This window comes from Protopterus annectens, chromosome 7.part0 (assembly GCF_019279795.1).
Source record: "Protopterus annectens isolate FY-2018-M chromosome 7.part0, PAN1.0, whole genome shotgun sequence".
In the NCBI taxonomy this organism is placed as follows: Eukaryota; Metazoa; Chordata; order Ceratodontiformes; family Protopteridae; genus Protopterus; species Protopterus annectens.
Genome location: NC_056739.1, coordinates 1,483,329,284 through 1,483,347,921, shown reverse-complemented (window position 1 = coordinate 1,483,347,921; position 18,638 = coordinate 1,483,329,284). Strand labels below are relative to the sequence as shown.

Below are 18,638 nucleotides of genomic sequence, written 5' to 3'. Positions count from 1 at the left end.
AGCACAAAAGACTCCCAAAGGTGGTACTTTTTCACTCTTGGCCCAGCCTTTTCGCTCATCTCTTGGGAACAGCCTCTATGCTTCCTTGTTGCAACAAAAGATATAGAATGATAATGACAAGGTGCTCTTGTTTTGCATGTACAGTCAATGTTAGTCTACTCAGAGGCTTAGAACTTAATTCTGAAACCCTTTGGCAATGATTTCTAATATCCATTTATCTGATGTAATTTTTCTCCAGTTTTCCAGATAAGTGGCGAGTCCGCCTTGCATTTTGGTGGGACTCGGAGTTAGGGTGAAGAGGAGAAAAGTTACACATAGGTAGCTGCAGTTGGCTCTTAAAGGGACAAAAGTCTGGTGTCTTCCCTGCCTCCCTTTACCATCCTGTATTTTTTTTTCCCCATCATAAAATTGTTTGACCCCTTTGAGAGGTTTACCATTTCCTGGCTTTCTATAAAGGGGTTCTTGTTTATTAAGGTAATTTCTGCCATGCCTTGGGAGAAGATAGTGGAATATATGGTAAACCATATCCGTAACCTTCCACTTCTCTAAGCTCTTAATACCGGATATGCTTCTGGATTAAAGCAAATTCTAGTCAACACTTCATATGCTTGTAGACCAGAAAGCAAATCCAAGTCTAGAAAGACCAAGTCATCTAGCTTTAATGTTCTTAGCTAAAGATGGTGTGTGGTGCACAGCACACCTTCTCAATATTGTGGCAGCGGTTCTGAAGGCTGTGCCTGCAGCATCATAGGCTTTATCTGCCCAACTGAATGGAAGACTGGATAAGCTGATCCAGAGCAGCTTGAGAGTCTACTTTAGTCAAATCATGCTCCATAGTTTGCTTAGGAACATGCTCCTGGAATTTCAAAATATGAACCTGATAACTTAGGACTCCAAAAGACAAGGCGACTGAAGTACACACAATCTTATCCTTCTACTGGAGTCTACTGTGTTTATAAGGTTATTTCTTTCTGCAGAAAGTTTCAACCCTTCTGTTGCCTTGAATGAGAACATTTCTGGGTCTGCCTCTGGATTATTATACAGTGAAGAGTGGTGCCTCTGAACCCAGTAAAACCTGTCTGGCCATCTGGAGCACCAGAGGTTAAGAAGACTCTTTTTAAAGTTAGCTACCACAGCTCCATGTACTGGGGGGGGGGGGGGGCTGCCATTGGCTTTGGGGGGAGGGTGTCATAACCCAGTAATGGCAAAGCTATTTTGAATACACCTCTGTAGTTTGCCATTGAAGAAGGGTCCCTCACAAGGGAAAGGTATAACCAAATGTGAAATTGTTGACTGGGAGTTGGGGTTAATGTACTATCATTATTACTATTGCAATACACAGAGAGTGAGGACATCTGCAATCTATAATCAAGGCCATCATCCTGCATGGTGTCTTGAGTATACAATGCCAGATGACATTCCCTGCTACATTTTGAAGGATGTTTACCTGATTCAAATGGCTTGCTATGATACAACTGCCAACCTCACAAAATGGTTAAGAAAGCCAGTGTCAAAAATAACTCAGAAGCTCAGAACTTTGGCATTTAACACAGGGTTGTAATCTCAAGCTCTCAGTCGTGCATTCACTACTGTCCATGTTCAGTAGGAGTAAACAGATTTCTCACTGCTTCATAAGACATCTTTCTATGGGTTGTGTACAGTAGCCTCCATTGGTAGTGTCTTATTTTATGCAAGACAGACAGGATATACCATAGTTGTCCAATATGACAAACTGCAAGATGACTTCATCAGGGGAAAGAAACACCGATATTGGTCACATGGGCTGACCAGGCACCACATTTGTACTGACCATTTTTGCCAAGCAGTTCCTGGGATATCCATTAACTCTTCAAGTCTGGGGCCAGGCTTCGGATGTGAGGTACCCGAATGACAATTGTCAGAAGACATAAACAAACGAACGAACGAAGGTTGCTAGATTCCTGTAACTTAAATGTGCAAGCACCACATACTTCAAAGATTTGACAGTTTTAGGCCTAAAGGTTTTGCAGATGTTGCATGAGGTAATGTATTACTCATACCGGAAGGGTTCCCTATCTGGGAGGGCATCTAGTAAATAGAGCTCAGGCCTACTCAGTGCTGGGGGGGGGGGGGCGCACCTACCAGCTCACTGTGGTGGGAAATGGGTCAAACAATGCCATCCTATTGCAGATGATGATGACTGTCACTTGGCCTAATTCCCCACCTCCTGTCACAACACATGCACACAGACTGGTGTAGTCTTGGTGGAAATGGAAGGGCTACAATAAGCAGGTGTCTGCCTGTAGCTGCAGAGCATTCACTGTTAAGGGGCTGGGTTGGGAGTTGGCAGAGACCAAGCCCTTTAGGTCTTAGCATCCATAAGAGCTCACTCTGGAGGGCCAGTGCAGTCCCTCTGCTCCCTGGATAGGCATGCCCATCCTTGCTTGTTGCTCTCTCAGGCTCTCGGGCCACTAATCAGATCTGGTCACCTGTGCTATAGTCAAGGCATTACCCCACTAAGTGACTAGTGCAACGAGGACACTTTCTGCCTGGCTACCATCTCAGACCTCAAAAAGAACTCTTCTGGATGCCAGCAGACAACTTAAAAAAACTGATAAGGCAGCTGCTGCTATAAAAGGATCTCTATAAAGAAATAACAGAGAAGAATCAACAAGGTGGTATTTACCTGTCCTCTTCCACTCTTGGTCTGACCCAACGGACTGAGTGAATATCTGTAGTATTTCATACGTAAAGAAATAACTGAAGGCCAACTGTTTCTCCTTTATACTACAACATGGAGACATCTGGGGTGGAAGACAAGGTTGGTATAAGGTAGCGAAAAGGGAGCATCTCTGCATTTCTCACTAAAAGTACGACTGCCCATGGCAGAGATCTCAAGTTATGACTGTAGCAGTGATTTACATGAACATCTGTAAATTCTGCTCATAAATAACAGTGGCCTATCATCTTGACAAACTGTTGACTTGCCCCTCAAATCTACAAGCCAAACCTTCGGGATTTAACATACTGTCCAGGCAGCAAGACAGTAAGGTAGTGTGGTCTTTCGCAACTATGCTACAATGAATAGGCCATACAAGAGTGAGGATTTTACTCTAGTCAGCCATATTTATGGGTGATGCAGTCAACATGTATGACATACCAGATGACACTGGGTTCTATAAGCTGGATGATCTAAGGCTAGGGCTGCGGTGGTACAGCGGTTAGCATTGTTGCCTTACAGCAAGAGTTTTTTCTGTTAGATTGCCGGCTGAAGCGCCTTCTGTGTGCAGTCTGCATGTCCTCTCCGTGGTCGCATGACCTCTAAAGACATGCAGGTAGGTGCATCCGTGAATGGGTGTGCCTTCTTTGAAGGTTGTGCATCAGGCTGGCAACTTGTCACCGTAAAAATCCACTGCCAATCATTAGCGGAACAGAGTTTCACTGTGGCGACCCCTAACCAGAAAAGCCGAAAGACATGATCTAAAGCTCTTCATCCTTTCCCAGACACTTATTCAGCACTTCTACTCAGAAGGAACTGGGGTGGTACTCAGTTTAAGGATCTTTCCACAGAAGGAGGTCAAGCCACTGAGAAGGGGAGTTATTATTTACTATCCTTAACTAGCTCAGCAATAACAGATTTTGGGTCCCCTGATTCCTCCAGGAATCACGGCCACCAGCTCCAACCATAGTGTGCTCACCCCTGCCCACTAAGCAAGTGGCTGACTATGCAACAGGTATACATCACAAAATATTTACATGGCACTGGCACTACATGGACAAAACAAGCCTGCACTAGGGTTGGTGCTGGGATCAGACTATTTAATATGGGTGCATGTCTACATCCAAAGACAGAGTCTGATCCTGAGATCCATGCACAGGAGCACCTAGGAGACCCTCCTCAGTGTGTGCCATTAAGTACTGCTGCCTAATGGAATAGAGTCCTCAATCCTAAGCGAGACCACAGAGCACTAGTTGGAGAGCTCCCTGGATCAGTCCCTGGGAGCAAGCCTGCTGTAAGAATGCTCCAGCCATTCATTTGAGAGATGGACATTGCTGAGACCCCAAGATGGTACTGCCCTCAAAGTAGTTGCCAAGGGTGCACCACTCTCTGGTGCCTGTTCTTTCTTAGAGAAGATGGATGCATACTAAAATCCTCAGTTGATGGCAAGTCTATGACTCCCACAGAATTAAAGCCATCCTAAGTGTGGATTTGCTGCTAGATGGCTGTGAACAATGTTTGCCATCCAGTTTCTTTGCCTCCTGTCTGTGTATTGGTGAAGCCATGGGACTACGAGGAGGACCATCTTGCTGGCTGCCAAAATGGGCACTGTGAGGTAGGCTAAGAGCTACTATCTACTGCATTTTCATGTGGCTGGGTTGACAGTGGTACTTCTGAAATGCATGATACTGCATTTCATTCTCCCCATTCAGTACAAATGCCGGTGTGGATCTTTGACTTGCAACTCAAATGCCACACAAACACTTCATTAACTTAACTGCTTAACACAATGAAAGCAAGAACTTGTACACAACCAACATTAGAACAGACACCTAAAAGTGGCAAAAAAGTAAAGGCAAGTACTCTGGTGCTAGGAAGTCACCCCTGGTGTGCATCATAAACTGCATAATGAAGGTTGCTTGCAGCCCTTGTCCATGTAAGATTCAGAGGAAAAAATCAATTTAGAAAGGAAAGGATATCCTAGTCACTGACCCATCAAGGGTTCCCAATATTAGATTAAGCTTCTGTTTCAGGACTCCTAACTATTTTGGCAGACCTCCGTTGTACACATTCCAGAAGCTTGATTTTTTTTTTTTTTTTTTTTTTTTAATTCCAGGACTTCCAAAACTGTATACTAATTCAAACATGGCAACTATTTTACTTGCACTGACTGACACTATGTGGTTGGTAATGACTGTAAGCATCCCCAAACTAGCAGTTTTGTACAGTACATCTCCTGATATCTCACAATGATCAACAGTTAAAGTCTCCTAGCTCTAGTGACTTCCTAAAGGGTTCACTTTGCTGTTTTATCTACTGTTTTAAATCAAAGTTCTGCAATCCCAGGTGATAACATTTCAGACATTAGCTTAACTTCAGACATTAAAAAAAAAACATTTTACAGAAGTTAAACAAACAAAAAGGCAAACCTATATATACTGGAAAAAATTACTGTGAAACTGTTTTAATACTCATTTTACAAAGACTACAGCCCCACCCCTTGTCAACTTAACTACTGTGTACGCACAAGGAACAGCCTACTGAACAAAAACAGTTAGTAGGTGTACGGGGGTGCAATCAAGTCTTATCCTGGAAAAGTCTAACCTCTCTCCAACACAAACTGAAAACCCTCATTTAGAAACAGCCTGCAACGATGATTTAAGTGTTCAAACCATAGTATTAAACTCAGAAAAAGGACAAGATAAATACTCATGTACATATTAAGAGGCACTAAAACTATATTACTGGTTAAAGCTACATAATCTCATTTAAATATTATCCTGCACATTTTATAGGATAAATGTAGCTGTACAGTAACAGAAGTGCTTATAGCTGCAAAAAGCTACCACTTTCAACACAAACTGAAAACATCAAGTGCTTGTAATACGTTCTGAACTACATTCTTGTCTTTTGACTGGGTTACAGTAGAGAGTCAATTATCTGAACGTTGATTATAAGAAAATAGTTTTGTAAAATTTTACCATAACCACAGACGTCCTTCTCTTCCATGTTGTAGTATTCTTGGTGCGGGATTTCCCGCCTCAGGCGACCCGTATGTCGGCTCCTATACAAAAGCTTCAGCTTGGCTGCTGCAGTTGCATGGGACGTCACATGCATGGCCATAAACCAGGGGCCTTAAATGTGACGTCTGCACACACAGACCACAGAACTTGAAAGCCCAGAAGGACAGTTCTAAATAGAGTAGAAAGTGATGTCAACCACAGGATCAATGTGCCGTTTGGTGGCTAAATTGGTCAAAGGGTAGGGTGCAACTACCAGGAGACCTCAGACAAGTCTACTGTGGGAGAGAGAAGGTCTGAACAGGGAGTTAGGTGGGTGGGAAGGAATACTGCAACATTTAAGAGAAGGACATTTATGGCTATGGTAAGATTTTACACAACTACTATATGTCCTATTTCAATGATGCAGCATTCTTGGTGTGGGAGAGCACCACAGCTTAGATGGAAGGAAGGGAGGAGGTAGAAGTAGCTGATTCCACAAAGCACTGAAGAATTGCTCTGGCAAAACCTGCACATGTCTGGAGACATTGTCTAGCTTGTAGTGTTTGGTGAAAGTGTGAATTGTAGACCATGTAGCTGCTTCCAGGATGGATGCAGAGTCCAGACCCTTTAGGAAGGCTTTGGAGGCTGCCACTGCCCTGGTACAGTGAGCCTTTACGCCCTGTGGAAGTTTTTTGCCATGGTGCGAGTAACATAGGCAAATAGTTTTCCTTATCCAACATGAGATAGTTTATTTAGAGACTGCCTTGCCCAGGGCCCTGGGGTGGAAGGAAACAAGAAGCAGATAGGATTTTCTTATGGAATTGGTTTTGTCTAGGTAAAACGTTAGCTGTCTGTATACATCCAGGGGAGTGGAGTATTCTCTCATTTTCATTGGTGGTAGGGGGAAGAAGGTGGGTAAATGAATGGATTTGGTTTAAGGTCTAGGCATAAAGGAAGGGTTGGGTCCACAGGGTTACCCTATCCTTGTAGAGGATAGTGAATGGTGGGCAGGCCATTAAGGCCTGCAACTCTGACACCCTCCTGGCTGAAGTTATAGCCACTAGCAGTACTGTCTTCCATGTGCACATTTGGACAGTAGCAATACTAGCTGGTTCAAATGGGGACTGTGAATTTTTCCAGGATGAAGTTCAGGTCCCAGGGAGGAGGGAAGGGTTTTCTTGGTGGTCTGATGTGCAAGACCCCTTTCAAGAAGAGTTTGACATCGAGCCTGGCTAATAGGGGAGGGTCTAGTGGCAGGCTGAAATAGCTGAAAGTTGGACTTTCACTGAAGAGTATGAAAGTTCCATCTTAACTAGGTGACACACACAGGCAAGAACTAGGGGTGGATCTGCGATGCAAAGCAAGAACTAGGGGTGGATCTGTGATGCATGGATCCCTGCCCTTGTCCAGACACCATTTGGAAAATTTCTCCCATTTAGCTAAATAAGATTTCCTTGTAGTAGGTTTCCTAGCCTCCCTCAGGACTGAAAACACGTCCTCTTAGCAGTGGTGCCTGAAGAGAATTAAAAGTTTATCACCCACAGTGTCAGTGCCAACATCTACAAGTGTGGGTGAATAAGGGTTCCCTTTTGTTGTGTCAGAAGGTTCACCTTGTGGGGTAACTTGTCATGACTGTCCTTGGCTAGATTGAGATGCAAGGGGAACCAGTGCTGCCTTGGCCAATAGGGAGTCACCAGCAAGATTTTTGGTTTATCTCTCCTGATTTTCAGGAGGACTTTTTGAATTAGTGGGAAGGGTGGAAAGGCGTATAGAAACCACCCCTTCCATGAAATGCTGAACGTGTCTATCCTCCTTGCTAGTGGAGAGTGTACCTTGGAGCAAAAGGTCTGCAGCTGTCTGTTCTGGGGAGAGGCAAACAGATCTACTTGAGGTGTGCCCCACCGGTGGACAACGTCTAAAAAGACACTCCTGTCCAGCATCCATTCGTGATTCGGACAGGATGTTCTATTGAGAAGGTCTGCTTGTTTGTTGTCCTGCAAGGGGATGTAGGGTGCCTGCAAGGACAAGTTGTGCTGTGAGGCTCGGTCCCAGATTAGTAAGGTTAGTCTGCAGAGGAGGTAGGCTTTTGTCCCTCCCTGCTTGTTGAGGTACCGCATAACTGTGTTGTTGTCTGGTAGGATCAGGAGAACACCTGGTTGTAAAAGGGGGAGGAAGGCTTTCAATGCCAGTAGAACCGCTGTTATTTCCCTCACGTGGATATGCTTATTTGTGGAAGGGTGCCACTTTGCTTGTTTCCTGTAGTTCGACACTGTAGCTCCCCCATCCTAGGTGTGATGCATCTGTATATGTATGAACTAGTTTGGGGTGGGAAACTGCAGTGGAAAGCCCGAGTTTAGATGAATTTGCTGAATCCACCATTGTAGCTCTGATTTTAGACAGGGCAAGAGGGTAATTTCTTGATCTAAGGGATGTTGGTGTTGTGACCAAACAATTTTAGGTACCACTGCAGCTTTCGCATGTGCATTCTGGCTACTGGTAGCATGGGAATGGTGGCTGCCATTAGACCCAAGATTCACAGGAATTGCCTTGCAGTTATCTGTTGGGTCTGCATAAGGGTCTTGAAGTGGGTGGACATGGAACGGACTTTGTCCTGGGGAAGAAAAGCTTTCATTATTGTGTGTCCTGATCCTGCAACCCAGAAATGTTTTTTCTTGTTCTGGGGTCAAGGAGGATTTTGGGAAGTTGAGGATGAACCCCAGTCTTTGAAGCAGGAAAATGGTGAACTGTAAATGGTTTTGCAGGGTTTCCATGCATTCTGCTAGAATAAGGATGTCATCCAGGTAAGGGTAAATCTGAATCCCTGGTGTTCTGCAAAAGGCTATGGAAGGTGCCAGTCACTTTGTGGACACTCGGAGCAGTGGACAAACCAAAGGGCAATGCTGTAAATTGAAAGTGAGAGGAGGGTCCAGAAAAACAAGAATTTTCTAAGAGAAGGCTGTATGGGGATGTGCAGTTGCCATCTTTAAGGTCGAGTGTAGCCTTGAAGGCCTGGGCTGGTAGAGGGAGTAAGGCTTGTAGAAACAACATTCTGAAGGTGGGAACCTTGAAGAATAGGTTTAGAAAGGAAAGGTCTTGAATGGGCCTCCATGGACCATCTTGTTTGGGGACCAGAAACAGTCTTGAGTAGAAGCCTCTTCCTTCCTGTCCTGTGGGGACAGGCTCTGTAGTTCACAGGTTCAGAAGGTCTTGTAAAATCTGAGGGAAGATGTGTTTATGGTTTCTTTGGGAGGAAAGGGTATGCCCCTTAAAAGGGGCGTCTCTCTCCAAGAAAGGAAGTATAATTTTTGAACTATAGCCAGAACCCATTTGTCTGTAGTGATGGTTTTTCCAAAAGGGGAGGCAGTGGGAGAGGTGTGCAGACAGGTGAAGGTGGGCAAGGCAGTAATGCATTGTTGGGTCCTCCTTTGTGTTGAAAGGGTTATCTAGTGGGGGGCTGTGAGACAGCTGGCCTGGCCTCCCCTTCTGTACATGGAAGTGGAAGGTCCAGCAGAGGAGGGGTTTCTTCTGACAAAGGTAGTCTTTGCAGGGTAATGTCTGTAATATTTAGGAACAGGAGACACAAAAGGTGCTTGATATCTTGCAATTCCTTACTCTTTTCTTGTAGGTTTTTAAAAAGGTCTGTTGGCTGTTTACCAAACAATAAGTTGGGGTCTAGAGGAGCATCTAAGATTTTTGACTTGAGGTCCTCTGGTAAGTGTTGCAGGCATTAGCCATGAATATCTCCGACGTACAGAGGCAAAGGCTGCCGACCGTGCAGAGGCCTCTGCAGCATAACTACATATAATGGAATGCCTGGCTACAAAGTCCATAGCATATTTGGTCATATGGGTTTGACAGTTGATGGCTCTGAAGGCCAGCGTGGAAGAGGTGTAAACCTTCTTCCCAATTCTATCCATAGTTTTATTATCTTTGTCAGTAGGTAGGAGAGAGGCAGACTGAATCAGTCAAGATTGTTTGTCTGGTGGTACTGCAATCACAGCAGGGTCTGCCAGGGGTGGTTTGACTAAGAGTTTCTGGTCATCAGGCACTTTGTAGAAGTGATCTGGCCTCTTAGGGGCAGGATGTTGAGAATCTGGGGTCTTGGATGCTGAGGTAAAGGCATCTAAATAAGCAGGGATGACAGGAGGTATGGAAGGAGGACAGGGAGATTTCCACCTGTAGTAATTCAAAATATCTGAGTTTCAGACATTTGTGAGGTGTCCCATTTGAAGTATTCCTTCATTTTTTTAATGGTCTCGTCAAAGGTGATATCCTCTGGAGGGGAGTCCCCTTCGATGGATTCTTCATCTGGGGAGTAATCCTCCTGAGGAGACGCTATCTGGGAGGCATGAGAGATGGATTCATCTGAAGATCAATACACAGCCTCTTGCTCTTTTTCCCTGTCTTGAGTAGAGTGGGGAGGGAGAGAGGAGACAGAGGCAGGCCTAGGGCTAAGGAGAGGCAGAGTAGATGGCAAAGAGGCTGTGGGCCTAAGGGCCATGAAGGCCTGCGTCAAAGATGAGGTAAAGGATTGCCAATTAGGCAGGCCTTCAGAGGGTGTAACCAGATGTTTGGTTTTCTGTTTCTTTTTTAATGGAGTAGAATTAGGCAAAGGCCTGGAATCTGGTGCATGGCTAAGGGTAGCAGTGTCGAGAGGAGGGATCTTGGTCGGAGGCCCGGCTTTGTCTGGCTCCCCCTCGACATCGGTTGTAGCTGAAGTCTGAGTAAGCTCCATGGACATGCCAGTCAACTTCGAAGTGCTTCCTCGAAGGTTGCCGAAGTACACAGATCTGACGGACGTCCCTCAACTCCTAAACTGGCAGCTGGCGGGGTGTCTGAAAGCAGAGAGGCAGTGGAAATGGGAATTAGGAATCTTGGCCGCCTTCTGCGGAGATTCAGTCGGAACTTCTGAAATGGGATCCATCCTTCGCGCCAATTTTTTAAGATACTGATTTTCTAGGTATAGATTGAGAGCAGCCAGGCGGCTATGTAGGGTCTTGGGTACAAAATATTAGCAGACTGAGCAAGCGGTATGGTAGTGTTCTCTGCCTAGGCAAAAAATGCAGCGGTCATGCGTATCTTTATGCGGTATCTGGCGCCCACACTGGCATTTACCCTTTTAAGCTGACATTGTCTAAAGGCTAATACAGCAAACCAGGCTTTAGTTAGAAGTCAAGAAGAAAAAACCCTAATGGGGTACTTAGCTTTTAGATGTCTTGTGGTGAAGGAGTGAAGTACACTATGAGAGGGTCATCTACGGCTAAAAAGTTCTGAGGTCTGTGTGTGCAGACGTCACACTTAAGGCCCCTGGTTTATGGCCCTGCGTGTGACATCCCACACAACGACAGCAGCCAAGCTAAAGCTTTTGTATAGGAGCCAACGTACGGGTCACCTGAGGTGGGAAATCCCACACCAAGAATACTGCAACATAGGAATAGGACGACACCTCAAACATCTTTTTTGAGTTTCAGACATTTGTGAGGTGTCCCATTTGAAGTATTCTTTCATTTTTGTAATGGTCTCTCCAAAGGTGATATCCTCTGGAGGGGAGTACCCTTCAATGAATTCTTTATCTAGGGAGTCGTATTCCTGAAGTGAGGCTATTTGAGATTCATATGAAATGGATTCATCTGAAGATGAATACTAAAGTCTCTTGGTCTTCTTCCCTGTCTTGAGTAGTGGGAAGAGAAGTGGTAGACGCAGGCCTAGGGCTGAGGAGAGGAAGGGTAGATGGAGAAGAGGCTGTGGGCCTAAGGGCCATGAAGGCCTGCATCAAGGAAGAGGCAAAGGACTGCCAATCAGGTAGGCCCTCAGAGGTCATAGCCAGATGTTTGGTTTTCTGTTTCTTTTTTAATGGAGTAGCCTTAGGTGAAGGCCTGGAATTCGGTGCATGGCTAAGGGTTGCAGAGTCAAGAGGAGGAGTAATCCTGGTTGGAAGTCCGGCAGTGTCTGGTTTCCCACTCGACATCGGTTGTAGCTGATATCAGAGTAAGCTCCATGGACATGCCAGTCATCAACTGAGAAGCAGCTTCCTTGAAAGTCGCCAAAGTAAACGGATCTAACGGATGTCCCTCAACTCCTAAATCAGTAGCTGGCAGGGCATCCGAAAGCAGAGAGGAAGTGGGCCTAGGACTCTTGGCCTTATTCTGCAGAGGTTCAGTCAGAACTTCCTATTTGGGATCCATCCTTAGCGCAAGTTTTTTTAAGTCTCTGGTTTCCTAGGTATAGATTGAGGGCAGCCAGATGGCTGCGTAGGGTCTTAGGTACGTAGGATTGGCAAATTGAGCAAGTGGTATGGTCGTGCTCTCAGCCTAGGCAAAAAAACATAGTGGTTGTATCTTTATGCGGTATCAGACATCTGCACTGGCATCGGCTAAAGGTTAATACAAACCAAGCTTTAGCAGAAGTCAAAGAAAGAACCCCAACAGGATAATTAGCTTTTAGACATCTTGCAGTGAAGGAGCAAAGCACACAATGCGAGACGTCCGCGGCTGAAAAGTTTTGAGGTCTGTGCGTGCAGACGTCACATTTAAGGCCCCTGGTTTATGGCCCTGCATGTGTGACATCCCACGCAACTACGGCAGCCAAGCTGAAGCTTCTGTATAGGTCACCTTATTGTCCATTGGAATCACTGAGTGGTTGAAAAGTGTATTCCTGCATGCAGAAAAAAACATGATTTTACAAGTTTTTTTCCTGGTTCAATTATATATTTGATTATAGGAACAATTTGATTACCTGAACTACCTTAGGTTGCAATTAGTTCGGATAATTGACTCTACTGTATTTCCACTAGACCAGCAGTTTCAGGGGAGAACCGAAGTGGTATTCATACCGCCAGGCTAAATCTGGCCAAGGCACAAAGAACTTTTTCTACCTTTCATGCATCTTTTTACATCCACCACAGCTACCACCAACTCAGGCAAACAGGACCTTGGTAGACCAGCAGTTTCAGGGGAGAACCGAAGTGGTATTCATACCGCCAGGCTAAATCTGGCCAAGGCACAAAGAACTTTTTCTACCTTTCATGCATCTTTTTACATCCACCACAGCTACCACCAACTCAGGCAAACAGGACCTTGGTTTTGAAGTACATGACAAAGAGCTACAATCAGTTTAAGCAACACTTTTTGCAGCAAGTTAATTTTGTGTAAACCCTCAGTTGCACTTGTTCTACATTTGCCATCACATGGCACACATTTAAATAAAAAGTCAATAAATTTCTAAGCAACGGTGCATATTAATATTTTTCCATTAAAAGAGAATACTGAAGCCACTTAGTGAACCAGACTGAAGTATGAATGAATACATTTGCAGTTGCCTTAAACAGCAATGTTCGACAAACTTACTTCTACAAGGCAAAGTGATGAAGCTTACCTAACAAAACCAAGACTTATCCTTGTGAGTGAATAAAATTAAGTTCTCATGTTAGTTCTTGACATTCCAATTTGGCTTGATGTACAGAACCTGTAAGAACTTCAAACAAACAGGATTTTGCAAGACCAAATGAACATAAAATAGAAGACTGCTACACCTCATTAATCCTTTCACACCATCTAGCACCAAGAATGAGTGGGAAGATACGTAATCCTCAAAGTCCATCAGAAATGCAGGAAAAAATTAGCCTCAGACAACAGAAAAACAGCAGTGGTAAATCATTAAATGACACAAGTACTAGTTTAAAATAATTAATGCAGTACCAGTAGAGATATACACATCAGGACACTTCATACAAACATGCAGATAGGCATCATTTAACCATACACACACATATGCAAACAAACGTCAGTTCACTTACCACAGCTTTTAGGGCTAGAAATAGAGGAATTACTGTTCTCACTGCTTTGGTACAAAGACTGAGCTCTGCTCTCAGTTGAGCTGTGAGGGACTTGGGCCATGGCTTCTTCCATAGCTTGCTTTATCCACCTCTGTAAAAATAAATGTGGGAGGGCTTTACATCAAAAATAAAGCACATTTGCTTAAGACACTGCAGAAATACAATAAAAATGTCAGCAATACCAAAGACAAAGCAGGAGTACAAGTGTGTGTACGCATGCAAGTAAATTAACTGCATAATTTAGCATACTCGTGAAAATTGTTAAAAAATATACTGCAAAAATAGAAAACTTCATTAATAAGCACTATGTACACAAAAGTACAATTGTGCAAGAACTTACCAATGATGTCCGAATAGATCACTGTTGCAGTACTGCTTACCAATGGGAAGTATCCTGCCAAGGATACTGTACATTTGACCAAGCATGGGAACCTTCCTCTTCCACCATATTTCAGACCAAACCATGTGACTATGTGCTGGAATATACAAGACGTCAGAATGAAGTACCTCAGAGCTTTCCTGCCCAAAGAAAAGTGGGATGAGGCTAAAACGTCTAGGAAAAGAGCATTCTCAGGAATAGAAGGGGAAAACAATCATAAATACGGGGAAGGTGTATATACTGCAACAGTTACATTCAGACATCTACTATTGTAAGTTCTTACACAACTGTACTCTGATCTTCATTAGACCATTGTGGCAGTACTGCTTTACTAAAAGGAAGATTCTCAAAGCTTGTATAGTTATTGGGAGGAGGTATGAGGAGCCCAAATAGAGATCAGGATATCTTGGACGGATCTGGCAAAACAAGGTCTAGCCCTAGTTAAAGCATTTATTTTGTATTGCTTTGTAAAGGTGTGAATGGAAGACCTTGTGGCTGCTTCTAGGACAGGTCTAAAGACAAGGCCCTTAACAATTCACATGGAGAGACAACAACGCTTATGGAATGAGTTCTGACCTAGCCTTGGAGGGATTTTTCATGAAAAGTATAGCAAACTGTTCAAAGAATTCCTTCCCATTTTGAAGGTTAGGAAAAATGTTGGAAGATGAGTGGACTGATTTAAATATATTTTGTTTAATACCTTACAAATAAAAGAAGAATTGGACATATACAATTCATTTTGTACCAAGTTTTCTTGCCACCTGTAATGCACCCTCAGGAAAGAGATGTCAGAAAGGAATCAGAAGCCTATCATCTAGACCTTTAAAATGAGACTTGGCTTTGTAGGCTGGGATGAGTATAAAAGCCCTTTTGTTGCGAGTACTTCTAAAGTGTGGTTCATAGGTGTGTACTAGGCTAATGGCCCTGGAGCCTTTACAAGCCTAGCCCATAGGATTACCCTGGCATCAAGCCTTTGCAGAGTACAGCCACTGGAGTGATACCTGGGGTGAAGTTTCTACTTGAACTGAACACGTAGATAGAGCAAAATCTCACCAGAAACACAGTAGTCACAGAAACACTAGGCTTTAATGAAGCTTTCGGGCTCTCAACCCTTTGTCAGCATATAACATTATACATTTTTCCACATTTAAATAGAGGAGACAATTAAAATCACATGACCAAACCAACCAATAAAGCATAATAAAAGAAATAAGGAAAAAAATTCAAAGGGAAATACATATACTTATACTTAAAATATATGAGATTTTTAAAAAAACATAATAATTTGCATAAAACTATTTTATTTACTTCTTAAAATTATTATAACACTAACCTAGTTAATATACTATAAATTACTCATTTGTCGCTTAACTAGTAAGGTTTAATACTGGTAGTATTATTTAATCCAGGTAAGGTGTCAGCCTGTAGTCTTATTATCCATTCTAACTCCCTTAGTTCTAAAAGGTTATTAACATCTCCCCCCCTCATACTCACTTGTATTACATCTATACATCTAAATTTAAAACTGTGTGTATTAAACTCATATATATGCTTGTATAAAGCATTAGTTTGTACCTGTCTGTTTATCTCAGATCTATGTTCGATAATACGATCTTTAAGCCTACGTATAGTCTTTCCTACATAAAATGCCTGACATTGCATACAAGTAGCAAGGTAAACTAATTTCATGGTATTACAATTGGCATTACAATAAAACTGAAATTTCTTGTGGGTAACAGGATGCTTAAAATTACTATCTATTTCTAAAATATCAGCACAACAAGTACAGTTATAACATTTATAAGTCCCTATCTTACTATGTATAGGGTTATGTTGTTCCACAAAATCCTTGTAACATAACATATTTTTTAGGGACTGATTATTCCTAAATGCAAAACTCGGTTTAGGCCCTACTAAATCACTTAATTCTGGCATAGCCATCAAAATTGGCCAGTTTTTCTGAATTATTCTACATATTTGATTAGAATAGCCAGAGTAGGTGGTTATATATCTTAAGGTATTTTCTTTCTTTTTAATAGATGTGGATAATATATAACTAGCATCAGTCATATAGTTTGTAAATATAGGTTTATAATCAGTATTTCTACCCTCAGTTACCATTTCAATATTCCTGTCTATAATGTTTTCTGCATATCCACTTCTCAAAAACTCTGCTTTCATAATTACTACCTCATTTAAATATACTTGTTCCTCTGTTGTCAATCTACTCACTCTAATAAACTGTGACTTCATTATACCTTTAAATACATGTGGGGGGTGCATACTAGTACTATCTAAATATCTTATTGTATGCACATCCTTTTTATGTACCATTGTTTGTATTATATTATTCTTTTTGTACAATTTTACATCCAAAAATACAATCTCATCTGATGAAAAACACATTTTAAATTTGAAGAAATTTGTTGTGTTATTAATATATGTTATGAACAAATGAAGCTCTTCTATCGTACCTTCCCATATGAAAAAACAATCAACAAATCTAACATAACGTTTCACATATATATTCATTGCATACTTATTACTCAAAATATGTTCCTTCTCCCAATGAAAGAGTACTAAATTCGCAAAAGTATTTGCCACAGAAGTACCCATGGCAACTCCTGTTAATTGTTTATATGGGATGCCATCAAAAATAAATATGTTATTAGTTAGTATTAAGTGAAGAAGAAAACATATATTCTCCACCTCACGAGGTTGTTTAGTCGTGTTAGATAATAACCACCTTCTAATTGCCTCTACACCATAGTCAATGGGAATGACCGTAAATAACGATTCTATATCTAAAGTTACAAAAATATAATCATTGGAAACATTTCTATACCATACATTAAGTTTTTTCAAGAAATGTGAACTATCTTTTACTATACTTTCACATTTAGGTAACAGTTCAGATAATACAGTCTGTAAATATTTAGATATAGTTTCAGTTACCCACCCTTTACCTGAGACTATAGGTCTCAGTGGTGGTTCTTCCAAAGACTTGTGTATCTTTGGAATTCCATATATCTGTGGAATCTTTGGGCATGGGGTGGAAAAATAATTAAACATATCTATAGAGATGTCATTATTTAACTGCATATCATAAATAGCCATATTCACTTGTGTTATACAATTTTTGACATCAAGAAATGTCATTTTTTTTAAAAGTATCAGTATCAGATAAAAAAGCAGTAAACTTATTCATATAGTAACTCTTGTACATTAAAACTATTGCCCCACCTTTGTCAGCTTGTTTAATAATTATATCTTCTTCTTTCTTTAAATATTTAAGGGCCTGATATTCTTTATAGGAAAGATTATAATTCCTTTTAGTTACATCCCATTTGGAAAACAAGGATCTTAATTCAAGTTCAACAATGTTTATAAATGCTAAAATAACAGGAGATAATTGAGGGATGAATAAGCTTGATTTTTTACAGACAAAATTACTTTCAGCAGAATTTTTAAATATCAATTTTAACATTAAACTTCTAGCAAAAAGTTTTAAGTCTATAATAGCTGTTACAACATTGTCCATAGCAAAGGGAACAAATTTCAAACCTTTGCTTAGTACTTTAAACTGTTCATTTGAAAGAATATTTTTCGTTAAGTTTAAAGTACCTTGCCTTATTGTTGCAGCTTCTCTTATCTGCGTGGCGTTTTGTTGCTTTTCTTTGGACTGCTGTACTTCCTCTTCTCCCCTTGAATTTGAGATAATTCTCCTGCCGTGGATACCGGACTGCTCTCCGTGTGTAGTTTTTTCACAGGGACCCTTCTGGTTGTTGAAGTCGAAAGGGTAAAAAAGCAGAGATTTCAGTCTGCCTCTTTCCCTTTATTTCACGCGATTGCACTGATATTGTTGGTGTCTTGGGTAAATCCAAATTCACATTCTCAGTTGCTGAGGTTAGTAAAACCTCTACGTTGGTTTCTATTGGTAGCCGACAAGTTTCATTTTCGTTAGCTTTCTCAGCTCCACATTGAAGAGGCGTTACGTGTGTGACGCTTGGCGTAACCACTCGCTGATTGGTCAAATTATCCTTGGATGTACCCGGTAGAGTAAAATCATCTAAACGATCTAACAATTTAGTTGCATCCATAGAATATGTGTTATGTTGTACTTGTTGCATATATTTAACGGGTTTAGGTGGATGTTTAAATTCAGTTCTCGGCCAGGAGAAGATATGGCCGTTTTTATAGTCTTCAATATCTCGTTGTAACTTACGTTTCTTTTTCATCTCCAACCTGGTATCCAATAACTGCATTCTTTCTATAAAGGCTTGATAGATGTTATGTAGAGCATCACTTGTAAGCATTAATAAAACGTCTTTATCACATTGTTCTATCTCCTCCATTAAGGTTTTCTCAGTCTCTTCAAAATAATTATTCATAAGCTTCATATAGCTTGCACTCAGTTCTAAGTTAAGCTGCTGCCACTTAACTAAGAGTTCCTCATAGGTATTACCATATGAGGGCATTTTGAGTACACGCAGTCCTCTAGGCACAATACCTAGTTCAAGATAAGCTAAGAAGCTAAGCCTCTGCCATTGCAGCTGCTTGTAGCTGCTAACCTTCTTTTCCAGTATATTGATTAACTTAGTTAGTTTTGTTGTATCCTCAGCTGCCAAAGTCTTTTGAGAATTATCATTAGATAGCTGCTTCTGCAATAGCGGGTTATTTACCTTTGTAAGGAGTCTCTTGATAGACAGAGCCATTTTCAGTAGA

General features: G+C 41.8%; 1 protein-coding gene across 2 annotated transcripts in view; it reads right to left on the bottom strand.

The window, feature by feature from the left end:
* The window catches only part of SETD5 (SET domain containing 5), a 2,687,190-nt gene that overhangs the window by 827,325 nt on the left and 1,841,227 nt on the right, over nucleotides 1–18,638 (bottom strand). For both annotated transcript variants that reach the window (XM_044078031.1, XM_044078032.1), the window contains exon 17: nucleotides 13,496–13,625. In XM_044078031.1, coding sequence (XP_043933966.1) covers nucleotides 13,496–13,625 — 130 coding nt within the window. The remainder of the gene's footprint in view (nucleotides 1–13,495; nucleotides 13,626–18,638) is intronic.